This window comes from Actinia tenebrosa, unplaced genomic scaffold (genome assembly GCF_029948245.1).
Source record: "Actinia tenebrosa isolate PJP-AT-01 unplaced genomic scaffold, QUT_ActTen_1.0 PGA_scaffold11__36_contigs__length_13525064, whole genome shotgun sequence".
Lineage (NCBI taxonomy): Eukaryota > Metazoa > Cnidaria > Anthozoa > Actiniaria > Actiniidae > Actinia > Actinia tenebrosa.
The window spans coordinates 12,388,705-12,401,218 of NW_028292571.1; the positions used below are offsets into that span (position 1 = coordinate 12,388,705).

Below are 12,514 nucleotides of genomic sequence, written 5' to 3' on the forward strand. Positions count from 1 at the left end.
TACATTCAGTTCTCAAAGCTTTTATGGGCTTCCTGTGGCAAAAAATCGCGGGCTTATACCGCTGGTTTGTATATTTACTGGCGTGCAATCCAAGATGGCGGCAAGTTTGGATCGAGGTGAGAAATTTAGTATGTTTGGTAATTTTTAACTGATTTTTTATACATATTATTGGGATTTTAAAATGCCTGTATAATCTTACGTATATTCCTTCGTTATTTATCCATTTTTTTCGCTTGCTATTGGAAAAGTGCTATTTTTTCTCGTTTTTGTGTTACTGGTCCAAGACACGTGTTTTGTTGTTAATCCTGAAGTGTTCAAGTGCTTCATGTTGTCGTAGAATTAAATCTTACTGGACAATACAGGGAAATGATTATTCACTGCGCTGTTTTTATTTGCCAATTTATAGCACTTGTCTATAATCTTAACTACATAATAATACATACAGTGAGTTTTGGGTAAAGTCACCCCACTTCCCCTTCGGGTTTCCAAAATGCCACCTATGGTAGAGGTATGAACATTTTCTGGAACTACCCATTGAATCATGTGTAATATGACTATAACTACGATATATACCTTATGTTCATTGGTGGATTTAGGGGTTTCCACAAGGGGCTGCTGCCTCCCTTATAATTTTGTTAGTTGTCTGCCCCCCCTCCCCCCCCTTTTTTTCCAATTCCTCCAACCACCCCTCTTGGGCATAGTGTTTTTCCATTTCTGACCATGTGGGATTCTCTGGAGAATAAGATTCTTTGTTTGAGTTGTATCATACAAATGTATTCAATGCATGTGCAGGGCTGTCAACCCCTGAGATATTCAAATCTGGAAAATTGATAGGGAAGGGACATGACGTCACAGCGCGTCAAAAAGGGCGCGAAAAGACGTCTTTCGCTTTGTAACATTTGATGTGATTGGTTTATTTCTGACCAATCAGATTATCGCTTATATCACAATGGCCTGCTTGCAAGAACAGCCATGAGGAACATTTTGATTTTGTTAGCGATATAAAATAACACAAACAACATGAAATAATTGGAATTTTATGGTTGTGAAAGTCTAGTCTCACAAGACAAGAAATGGTCAGCTTTGGGGATTATCTGCGAGATTTGATACTCTAATCTGGAGACCGGGAGACACGGTCCAAAATCTGGAGACTCCCGGTTTATCCGGGAGAGTTGACAGACCTGCATGTGTCTTCTCCTGTACAGACATTAAACAGAGAAATGGTATTCAAGGGAATCCCATGTTGTCAGATCAGAAGGGTTAAACATTATGCCCAAATTCTTTTTATAAACTACACCTACCATTAAATTATGCATTGACACCACAGGGAGCCCAAACTTGGTATTTATCTTTCTAAGATTTTTTTTTGGCAAAATTGAAAATAGAATATTTTGATCATCTATCTTGAATATTTGCTTAGCAAGTCTTTTTGCCACCAGCTGCCTCAAAAACCCATTTCACACCCTGAGTGATAAGAGTATATTTTTATTTTAATGTTTTCAGAAAGTCCTCCACTTAGAGAGAGTGATGATGATGATGATGGATGGGAAGAGGTTGATGAGAATTCTGAGACTATAGCAAAGTGTTTGTTTTGCAGTGAGACATGTGAAGGAGCCCAGAAAACATTCCAGCATTGTCTTGATGTTCACGGCTTTAACTTGCCAACAATAAAACACAGCTATGGTAAGTAAAGTTTGATTATCTAAATTTAATCAGATTTACATGTCTTTTGTGGACGGAAAACTTTAACTGGTATTGCAACCCACTTCATAAAGCTACTTATAGTACACTCAACAAAATTACTCGACTCTGATTGGTTGATAGGAGTACAATTATAGCGTTAATTGTACTCTGTAGGAGTACCGAATTAAGTCGCTATGGCAACACGGCCAAAACAATGTCAAAACAATTATTTTCTATTATTTTGTACTTTAAAAACATAAATAAAATTTTAAAGCCGTAAGAACTAATCTTTTTTATGCATTTCAGTTGCGCGATGGACTGAAAATCGGCCGCTAAATAGACAAAGATGAACGGCGTCGCTTCGCATCTTTTACTGAAACTTTGTTGAGTGAACTATAAACAAAAAATCGCACGATCTTCTCGTACAATTTGGAATTAATAGACACTCATTATGTTTTAAAAGTTCTTTAATTGCACTCGCCTAAAGGCTCATGCAATTACAAGAACTTTCAAAACATTACTCGTGTCTATTAATTTCCAAATTGTACTCGAGATCGTGCGATTTCCTATACTAATAGACTAAATTAAGAATTTAGAAGTAAATGATTTTTGTGGAGGAAGGAAAAATCTGAGAACCCAGAAGAAAAAACACTACACTGTAGCTTGAATTAGGCATCAGTAGAGAACCATTTCAACAATCAACTCAACTACATAAAGATGCAGAGTTCATTTAATTGAACCTGAGTCACCTTGGTTAGAGGCAGGTGCTCTCATTGCTACATGTACGCTACCTGTGCTTGCCAATGATAATAATATATAAGGCCAAATAATAAATAACTGTGTTTCCTGTTGCGCGACAGACCCTAATTTTCTTGCTGATTTTTGCCGATCTTAATTTTTTTTTTTCATTCCCAAATGCACAAAAGTTCAGGGTTCCCAGTAAGCTCATTTCCACTGTTGTATCAGTAAAAAAAGGGGGAAAAAATGCGACCTATCGACCCCAATTATTTTTCTCATGCAACAGGAAACACACTTATTTTTTTTGTTTGGACTAATTATATATGTTTTTAGATATCTGAGAGTGCAGTACAATGAATGTAATGGACCTCTCTCATTGTAGCTTGCGCATAATGTTTTTCCATTTTTAAGACCACAGTTAAAAGATTATTTTGCTTTAGTTGTTATCCATATTCATTTGTCTATTTGTCTTCTCATGTGCAACCATATATGCAAAGAATTATACCCTAGGAAATAACATGTAGTCTAAAATGGGAAAATGTTATGCCCGCGATTAAAGGCTCTAATACTCTATATAAGACAGGTCTTTTACTGTATACAGCATAAGTACCAAAGAAGATAGACGCTTGGGAGAAAGGTTTTTTTAAGAGATACATTTTCATGTGTTTCACAGGTCTTGATTTTTATGGTTACATCAAGCTCATGAACTACATACGAAAAAAGGTACCAACTATTAGTGATACTTAATACTGTATATCAATATAATAGAGATTATCACATCTGTAATTGATATAGTAGGTCGCATTACAAACTGCACTGTGCATTGTAAGGCTGTTTTATAATATTATTTCCAAGATGGCATTATCCTAGTAGCTAATTCTTCCCATAAATATGGCAAAATATCTACACTTAAATAATCCCAACTTGACACAGTTTTTCACTCAACCTTGGAATGACTGATAACACACTTCACAGTTGTATCAAAAACACTTTACATTTATGACAAGTGTAAGACTTTTTGAGCTGCATATTAAGGCTCTATTAGCAGCCATACAGCTTATAATCATGAGTAAATGGTTAGTACAGTATATTAGTGTTATGCCTTCAAATTGGTGTACAATAGGCTGTTGAACCGGGAGACAGTCCATTACTCTTACACGAATAACATCATCCATTTATAGGTTAAGGAAGGGTTGGGAAACAGAGTATGCTTTTTTAAGTCCTTATCCAAAAACACTTGATTTTTCTCAAAAGTTTCCATAATAATTTCCTGAACAGCAATTTCAAGCAATGATATGATATGAAGGACCTTATTTCTGACTAAAGATTGGTTTGTTTTCTTGTAGAATCCTTCACCAGACAGCTTCAAGACTTTATTTTCTCATCCATACCCCTGGGATGACGAGGAGTTTTTGCAACCAGTACTTGAAGATGATGCTTTGCTGTGGTATGGTAAGTAATCAAACAATCAGAACACAGAGTTAATACTGTAATAACCAACCTCAAAGCACAAAGGAGAACCAACAAGCAACGCTACTGTCATATGACACTGAGCCTCTGAATCAAGCCTGGGTTGCATCAATTGGTAAGGAAAAAAACTAATTTATTCGCATCAGTGAGTGCGAAAGGAGATATTGAGGTCCAAAGACATATATGTGCATACACTTATACATATAAATTATTTATTCAGTAGTTGTAAATATTGTATTCTTATAACCACATTAACCTGCCTCAACTAACCATAGCTATTTGCAGGTTATGTGTAAAATCTGTATCTCGTATTGACTTCTTGAATAAAGTAAAGTAAAGGTTAGCCCTATCGTGAATATCTCCTAGGATCAAATTAGAAAAGCACAATGTTGCTATGCCACCCATGCATGCATAATAAATACATTTGTTATATACCAACTATCAAAGTCTATTTTTCTAGTACTCTGATTGGGTGAGAGGTCATAACGTGAATGTGAATAAGTTTCGATGTCGTCTCGGCAACGGCTCCCAGTGGGCAACAATATGTTGCTGACTGGTAATCATAATACCAGAAGTAATTTTACCAGAAATGTAAGTTTTTCTAATTTTTCAAAATCAAATAGTACTAAAAATTAAATACTTGTTTTGTCTTCTTAATGACACTTGGTGTATAACAAAACGATGCCGTCACGGGACCACAAAACACACTGTTTCCCTCGGTCCCAATCAAAATGGGTTAATTAAAATGAGACAGTGCATAATAATTATTGTTTTCCTTATCAGATTTTGAAGAAGAGGTGGCAAAGGATGAAGGGGAGAGAAAGGTGATGAATGGTGCTGGAAATGAAGGTAATGTTTTATCCATGATTTTATTTCTAATCATTTTTTAATTATCAGCAGGGTTCGTGCTACTCCTTAAACTCCTTGAATTTAATTCATGTTTTCAAGGGCACTTGAAAAGCTCTTGAATTTTATGATTTTAGTGAAACTCCTTGAAAACTGAATTTTTGCTTTGATCATTACTTGCATGGTTCTGAAATAGATCTAGTCAGAAAGATTGGAAAATCTGAAAGTTGGCCATGTGCAACCACCGTGTAAAGCCTTGGCATAGTTGGCTGAACATACTCCTTGAAAATTTTTGGGTCCTTGAATGTATACTCCTTGAATAGTCCTTGAATTGAAGTGCTTACCTCAGCACGAACCCTGTATCAGTTTTTGGGCAATGAACTGTATCTTAGTTGCCATGGCTAGTACTGTACCTCCATTTTAAGTTTTGAGTTTTAATGTTGTGATATCTAATGAATCGCAATGTTTTGTTCATGACTTTATTTCTAATTATTTTTATCAGCACCCGGGTGGTGAACTGTATCTTGGTTGCCATAGCTACCTCCTGGCACCTTAAACACAAAATTATCTTGATGTCAAGTTTTAACTTAGTGATAATAAATGATCTCCAGCATACTGTATTTAATATAGGCTATAACAAAGAAATGTGTTTTACATCTAGGCACTGTTAGTCACACTGACTATATGGAACTTAAGCAGAGGTAAGGTAGATTTTTTTTAGGTCAGTTTGTAGTTTTAACTTGTTTACAAGTGCACAAGTGTGTGACTGTGTGGAAGAGAGGACATAAGAAAGAAATTTTTTTGTGTGTGAGTATGTAAGTAAAACCATATTCTATATCTTAGTGATGCAATGCAAAGAGGGCCATTGGGTTATCAGTACGATTTTTTAATATTATAACAGCTGTGATCTAGTGGGAAAAAAATCAATCAATCAATGAAAACGTATAATAATAATGCCTGTACTATCGACTGTCTTTTGTTTTCTCACTGAGCTCAGAAGGTGACTTCTGCTCAGGTTGTCGAAACGCCAGTCACCACCAACAACAGTCTTTCTCAAGACTACGCACACACGGACAATCACACTTCACAACAAACTGGGTTCAAACTATCTATTCTAAATTACAATGCAAAGTAAGAATATTACTAGGAAGAAGTAATACATGGTTGTCCTGTTTTATTGTAGGCTTTTAATGATGGAAGAGCGAGCAACAACAGCAGAAGCAGATCTTGCTAAAGCAAGAGATGACATACAGCAGTTGAGGTAGACAAAATAGTAGAAGCTATTAACAGTACTTTAAGGAAATAGTTTGAAATTCTCCAAGATTATAAACAATAACTTTTTTGTTCTTCCTTCAGAATGGTAGCTAAATCATTCCTTGAAGAAGACATATCTAAAACCAACAGGTATATCATTAACAAAATTACATTTTTTTCTCTACATTTTTGGGATTCCCATTAGCCAGTCCAAGGCTGAGGAAAAAACTGGGCCAAGTTTACATAGCACTGCATTGTGGGACTGTTTTAGGAAATGAAGTAGATGTCGTATTGTTAATGATTTTATGTCCCCTCAAACCAATCCCATAATGCACTGCAATGCCAACTCAACTCATTTTTTGCTCAATCTCAAAATGACTAATTTTACTAGAATCTCAAGATTGAAAATATGATGCGCCCTTCTTAAAGTTGCCTTGAATTTGAGGCTAACATGGAAATATAAAAGAAATGGCACAAATTCCATCAAGAAAATGCATGGTATCTTTGTAGTTTCCATGTTAGCCTTGCATCCACTACACTTTTAAGAAGGGCCGTCCATTGCCTGGCCAGTCACAGATCTTGCAGCCTTCTATAACCTTGAGCTACATGGCTTTTTATGTCCACTATGTATGTTGCTATACCAGTAATTGTGTTTTACAGAACGCACAAGAATTGTCAATCCGTCAATCGAGGTGGTAATGATGGCCATGATGATGATGAGGATAGTGCATACTTTAGTTCGTACGCTCATTTTGGGATCCACGAAGAAATGCTCAAGGTAAAAAAAGCTAAACAAACAGTAAGAAGGGTGGATGCAGGAATTCTTTAAAGGGGGTACAGCATATATATTTAGAATGTTACAGTCAGAATGGCTCAACACTACCCCCCCCCCTCCCAGTTCCGTGCCCCCAAGTCCTCCCCCTCTCTCCCAGGTGTTAATATTATTCACTTAATAAATTCAAAGACTTCAAACTTTAAATTCAATTCACAGCTAAAATTCTAAGTGGTCAACTTTATAGTGACCTTTCTGGGCCAGGGTTTTCTACCTCGGCATGGCAATCATCACAGAATCCAATCAAACAAAAAGAGATGATTTTCAAGTTTTGAGTCCTCCCAATCATGGTTCATAAGCCTTCCTTTTACTGGTTGCTCATGTTTAGTGTTTAGTGATATCCTGGCAGTAATTTCAGGGCTCGAAATCATAGCGGCCTGCCAATGGCCAAATGACAGGCCAAATTTCAGGTTTTGCTGGCGAAAATAACGATACACTGCCAAATGAATAATAAAATGGCATGCAAAATTTACTGCAGAATGACCTCCTTTACCATGCTCCTTTACTATTGCAGGCTAAAAAAAATGTTCTATTTCGAGCCCTGAATTTTAACATAGTTTTTTGCAACGTTTTGGCGACTTTCAGTTGTTTTCTTCAGGTTTTTCTTCAGTTAATATTTTTGTGAGTAGTAATTCCACACTCTTTTAAAAGTCCTCTGTTTTAATTAATTGGAACTCGGAGTGTATGATAAACTCTACAGTGTATATCTGACTAATAAAATAATTATGGATTTTTGGCCTATTTGGGGGGTGGGGGTGGGGATTGAGCACACCCTGCACCCCTGCCCTAGATCTGCCCCCGAGTAGTTTAGGATTTTTTTCTTTAATGTAAAATGTTAATTGATATAATAAATATTACGTAACTTCTTTTAAGGATATATTAAAGTATATGACTGTTTTCATAATATATTTCACACCAGGATAAAGTAAGAACAGAAAGCTACAGAGATTTTATATTGGGAAATCCTAACATATTTAAAGATAAGGTAAGTACTATTTAGTTTTGATTTGTTTATAGTAATTTATTTTTCCTTCCTCTCCTCTGCCTTCTTCCTGCTCTGTTGTTGACTCAAAAGTTTTAACTATCTCAGCAACCACACTTACCCAATAAATTATTATTTATTGATGTAATTAACTTCATATCGTTTCTTTATTAATATTAAATATGTATTGTAAATAAAAAAGTCTAAAAGTCTTTGCTCTGCTCTGCTCTGCTCTGTTCTGTTCTGTTCTGCTCTGCTCTGCTCTGCTCTGCTCTGCTCTGCTCTGCTCTGCTCTGCTCTGCTCTGCTCTGCTCTGCTCTGCTCTGCTCTGCTCTGCTCTGCTCTGCTCTGCTCTGCTCTGCTCTGCTCTGCTCTGCTCTGCTCTGCTCTGCTCTGCTCTGCTCTGCTCTGCTCTGCTCTGCTCTGCTCTGCTCTGCTCTGCTCTGCTCTGCTCTGCTCTTTTTCCTCTAGCTTTAGCCTGTGAAATGGCACTCTGGTGCGGGAGTTACTCTAACTTCGTTTTTACCGCTCAACATTTCAGTATTTCCATCCACATCTGCTAGTAGTTACAACCATTAATGCTTAAAGGAATTAATATTATCACAAATAATTATCATAGGTAGTGTTGGATGTCGGTTGTGGCACAGGAATACTGTCCATGTTTGCAGCCAAGGCAGGCGCACGTCATGTGATAGCAATTGACCAATCAGAAATCATCTATCAAGCAATGGATATTGTGCGGTAAGTGTAGATTTTGATAAATACATGTACAGGTATCTGCCATTAAATAGCAGTTATAGTCGTGCTAGTAATACTAACTCAGCAGGGCCGTAACCAGGGTGAAGCACAGTGTGTACGTGCACCCCCCCCCCCCCCCCCCCCCATAAAAGCTTAAGGTCCGCTTATCTATTTCCTTTCGCTTTAAAATTGCATGTAAATGTTATGAAGACCACTTTCCATCTGCATATTGTAGCTTTTTTAAGAATCACTCACCCATTACTCCTTTTTTTTTTTTTGGTTCTCTGCAAATCATTGCCTGTGCACCTCCCTTGCAAGATCCCTGGTTACGCCACTGCTCAGCTCTCATTCCTAGGGTCTCGGATTTGACTTCTGGACATCACATAAGAGTAGAGTTTATAAGTTGCTATCTGTCGAAGTCTCTTGGTTCGTTAGATGTATTTTATTATGAAATCATGTTGCACGCATCGTTGTGCTCACTTCGAGTCATGGCTTGCCTAGAATAACTAACTTACATCATACTGATGTCCATATATGGGGTGCTATGACATCCCCCTCTGTTCAATTGTTCAATGTTCATCAATCTTATAGTTAATTGGTGTTGATCAATATATGTAAATGTTCAATGTCAACTTATATAGACAGGTTATATGCTTTTTTCTTTTTCTTTTTTTTTTTTTTTTTTGTATCAACTCCTTACAAACTTAGTCTAATAGGAGCTTTGATTGTACGCCCATATCTAATGGTATAGCTTGCTGAATGATTGTTTTGCTCCTTTGGTTTATAATCACTTGGAGGTACATCTCGGCTTTTGGTATCTTCAGTCATCTGTGGTCTTTCTTGTACCAATACCGCTGGTTTACCAAGTAGGTCTTGGGGGATGATGTATGTTAAGTGCAGGTTGGGTTTCTTGGTAGGCCCTTCTTTCTGGCTCTTTAAGCTGGCTTGTTCTTGGTCTTAGATGTTCTCTGGTTCTCTGGTAGAGCTTACCGTTCATCTCGACAACGTATGTCCTTGGTTCGCTTGTAGGGTTTGGTTTCCTTGTGATTTCACCCTTGTCCCACGTTTTTTTGTGCGTATTGTACACATATACCGGCTCCTCGACAAGTAATGGTCTTGTGTCAGATTTACTTGCCTTTCTGTTATAGTACTCTGCTTGTTTCTCTTGGGAGAGTCTGATTGCTTCCTTGTGGTAATCATTGTCTGGATGTGAGGATTGCAGGACATGGTTGCTGCTTGGAATAAGCAGTCGGGGCTTACGTCCATACAATAACTCATAAGGTGATGGTATAGTGCTTGTTAGGGGTGTGATTCTGTACATCCAGAGTGCTGTGTAAGGGCACTTCTTTTCGTCTATGGCCTTCTTCCATAAGGATTTGCTTGTTCCTATAGCTCTTTCAGCGACGCTGTTCGCTTGGTGATGGTAGGGTGAGCTGAATGTTAACTTGATCCCAGTGTTTTCACATTTCTCACGAAACTCTTTGCTAATGTACTGCGTACCAAAGTCAGCATGAATGTGTGATGGTAATCCATATTCTGCTAACACGTGCTGGAAGTGGTTACATATGGTATTAGCTGTCATATTAGCAATTGGACGTACGACTGGAAATCTTGAGTAATAGTCTACAATCATTAGATACTTTGAACCGTTGAATTCAAAGATATCAGTTCCTAACTTTTCCCATGGTCTAGAGGGAAGATCTGGTTGCAATATGGGAAGTCGAGCTTGTGCTGGCTGGTACTTGTTGCAAGTTTCACATTCTTTAATCATTTGTCTGATGTCATTGCTGATCTTTGGCCAGAATACAGCTTCTCTGGCTAACAAGATACATTTCGTCTCTCCTTGGTGACCTTGATGAATTGTATCCAGTACTTGTTTCCTTAGTGATGATGGTATAAGGATTCTATCGCCTTTGAGGATTAACCCGTCTTCTAAGACTAGGTCGCATCTGAAGTTCCAGAAGTCTAGTAGTTCTTGTGGGCATTCCTTTCGGTAAGTAGGCCATCCCTCAAAGATAATGTTCTTTAGTTTGATCATCTCTGCGTCTTGTGCGGTTGTAGATTTCACTAGGTTGATGTCAAAAGGACAGGGCTTGTCTGTGACAAAGTGGATTTCTTTGTGATGTTCATCTGATCGTGCCTTTCTGTTGAGGCATACTCTTGACAGTGCGTCTGCAACTGGAATTGTCTTGCCTGGTTTATATTTGACTTGCTTGAGTTATCCCACGATTCTGACACCATGTCGAAGTCTCTTGGTTCGTTAGATGTATTTTATTATGAAATCATGTTGCACGCATCGTTGTGCTCACTTCGAGTCATGGCTTGCCTAGAATAACTAACTTACATCATACTGATGTCCATATATGGGGTGCTATGACACTATCATTAAACATCACTTCCGGATAATAGCTACGTTTTTAATGGCTTGTAGAATCCATGTTGCTTTGATTTCTTATTTTCTGGTTTCATGTCGTATAAATAGTCAAATACAATAGTTTGAGGACTTATTTTGACATGTTTTGACTTAACATACGCTAGTTGCCCCTCCGTCAACAGCTTGTTTGCCCCCTAGTCAACTCCAAAAAGTTACGTGATTGATAGTAAGCAATTGAATGTACTGTACTCTCTCCATTGATTTAAGGTTATTTCTGTAGGTTCTGCAAAACCCAACAGGCTAAATTTAATTTTGATCTGTTATAGCCATGCCCTGACATTTATCACGCAAGAGGTTGTTTCAAATTTGATAAAAATTTTACAAAATGTAAAAGGGTTTTAGAAAGCATGAATATAAATAAAAAATACCAAAAAACAAAATTCAAGAAAAACAAAAAAACAAAACAACAACTACAACATAAAAAAAAGCTATTTCAAGAAAGAATGAATTCCAATAAATTGCAATAGGACGTTTGCACGATGGCGTCACTGACCTCCTACCAGACTCCCTTGCACGCTTTCTTTTATTCAGTTAATTAGCACCAATTGTCTTACCATTCTCATGAGGGAATACCAATTTAAATAAGAAAGAAAATTCCCAAGGCATCTTGGTAGTGGGAGTCAAATGACGCCATCATGCAAACGTCCTATTGTGTTGAATAACTGAGTGCATTTCTCTGCTTTTTTTTATAGTGAAAATGGTCTTGATAAGACAATTACTCTGTTAAATGGAAAAGTAGAAGAAGTGACTCTACCTGTTGACAAGGTAAGTAGATTAAAGCCTGATTCACACAGGCAATGCAAACACAAGTGATGCAAACTTTTCCATTTTCTTATGTTCTCTTATGGTTGGGGAGTCAGGATGGTAAAATGCTTCTCCTCAAATCTGAGGTACAGGTTTCAATTCCCAGTCACCTAATACGTGATGAGCTGAATTGGTTGGTTCTCTTTCTGACTCTGAGGGTTTCTCCCTTCCTCCGGTTTTTCCTCCCTCCTCTCAAATTAACCCTTACTAATTCAAACTGGTTAGAGCCATGTTCCAGGGACTTACTTGGCTGTATAGCGGCTGCCAGAGGTGCCTTCACATGCTTTCAGTTCGACCCCATTGAGCTATGCCACTGCTATACTGAAGAAATAGAAAAGGCGCGCGCGTGCTGTGTGCAGTTGTAAAGTACGCTGGAATAGGTTGAACATGAGAGAACTGTTAGGAGAAGCACGACGCGTAGCGGAGTGCTTCTCGACTTTTCTCGAGTGTTCTGCCAATCCCCAAGTGCTTTATAACTCCACACAGCACAGCAAGCAAGTTTTTTATTTCTTTTATAAAATACAAAGGGCGCGTGTGTGGTGCGTGCTACCATAAAGCATGTGCTCCCAATCAATCAGCCAATGTGCAAACTGCATTAACGGAATCACAAAATCGTTTTTTTTTTTATGTGAACAAGTACCAAATGTGCATTATTTTTTATAGTGACTCGTTTTGGAAATGAGTGAAAATAACTGGTTCATGTGAGCAACACAAACATGCAAACCCATGGCAC

General features: G+C 37.7%; 1 protein-coding gene across 1 annotated transcript in view; it reads left to right on the forward strand.

The window, feature by feature from the left end:
- The first annotated feature begins 88 nt into the window (after positions 1 to 88).
- Positions 89 to 12,514, forward strand: part of LOC116305721 (uncharacterized) — an 18,981-nt gene continuing 6,555 nt past the window's right edge. The window contains exons 1-12 of the mRNA XM_031715691.2: positions 89 to 116; positions 1,504 to 1,683; positions 3,095 to 3,144; positions 3,768 to 3,873; positions 4,675 to 4,740; positions 5,399 to 5,438; positions 5,921 to 5,998; positions 6,094 to 6,141; positions 6,652 to 6,769; positions 7,743 to 7,808; positions 8,425 to 8,546; positions 11,670 to 11,742. Of these exons, the coding sequence (XP_031571551.2) occupies positions 95 to 116; positions 1,504 to 1,683; positions 3,095 to 3,144; positions 3,768 to 3,873; positions 4,675 to 4,740; positions 5,399 to 5,438; positions 5,921 to 5,998; positions 6,094 to 6,141; positions 6,652 to 6,769; positions 7,743 to 7,808; positions 8,425 to 8,546; positions 11,670 to 11,742 (969 nt within the window). The 5' untranslated portion in view covers positions 89 to 94. The remainder of the gene's footprint in view (positions 117 to 1,503; positions 1,684 to 3,094; positions 3,145 to 3,767; positions 3,874 to 4,674; positions 4,741 to 5,398; positions 5,439 to 5,920; positions 5,999 to 6,093; positions 6,142 to 6,651; positions 6,770 to 7,742; positions 7,809 to 8,424; positions 8,547 to 11,669; positions 11,743 to 12,514) is intronic.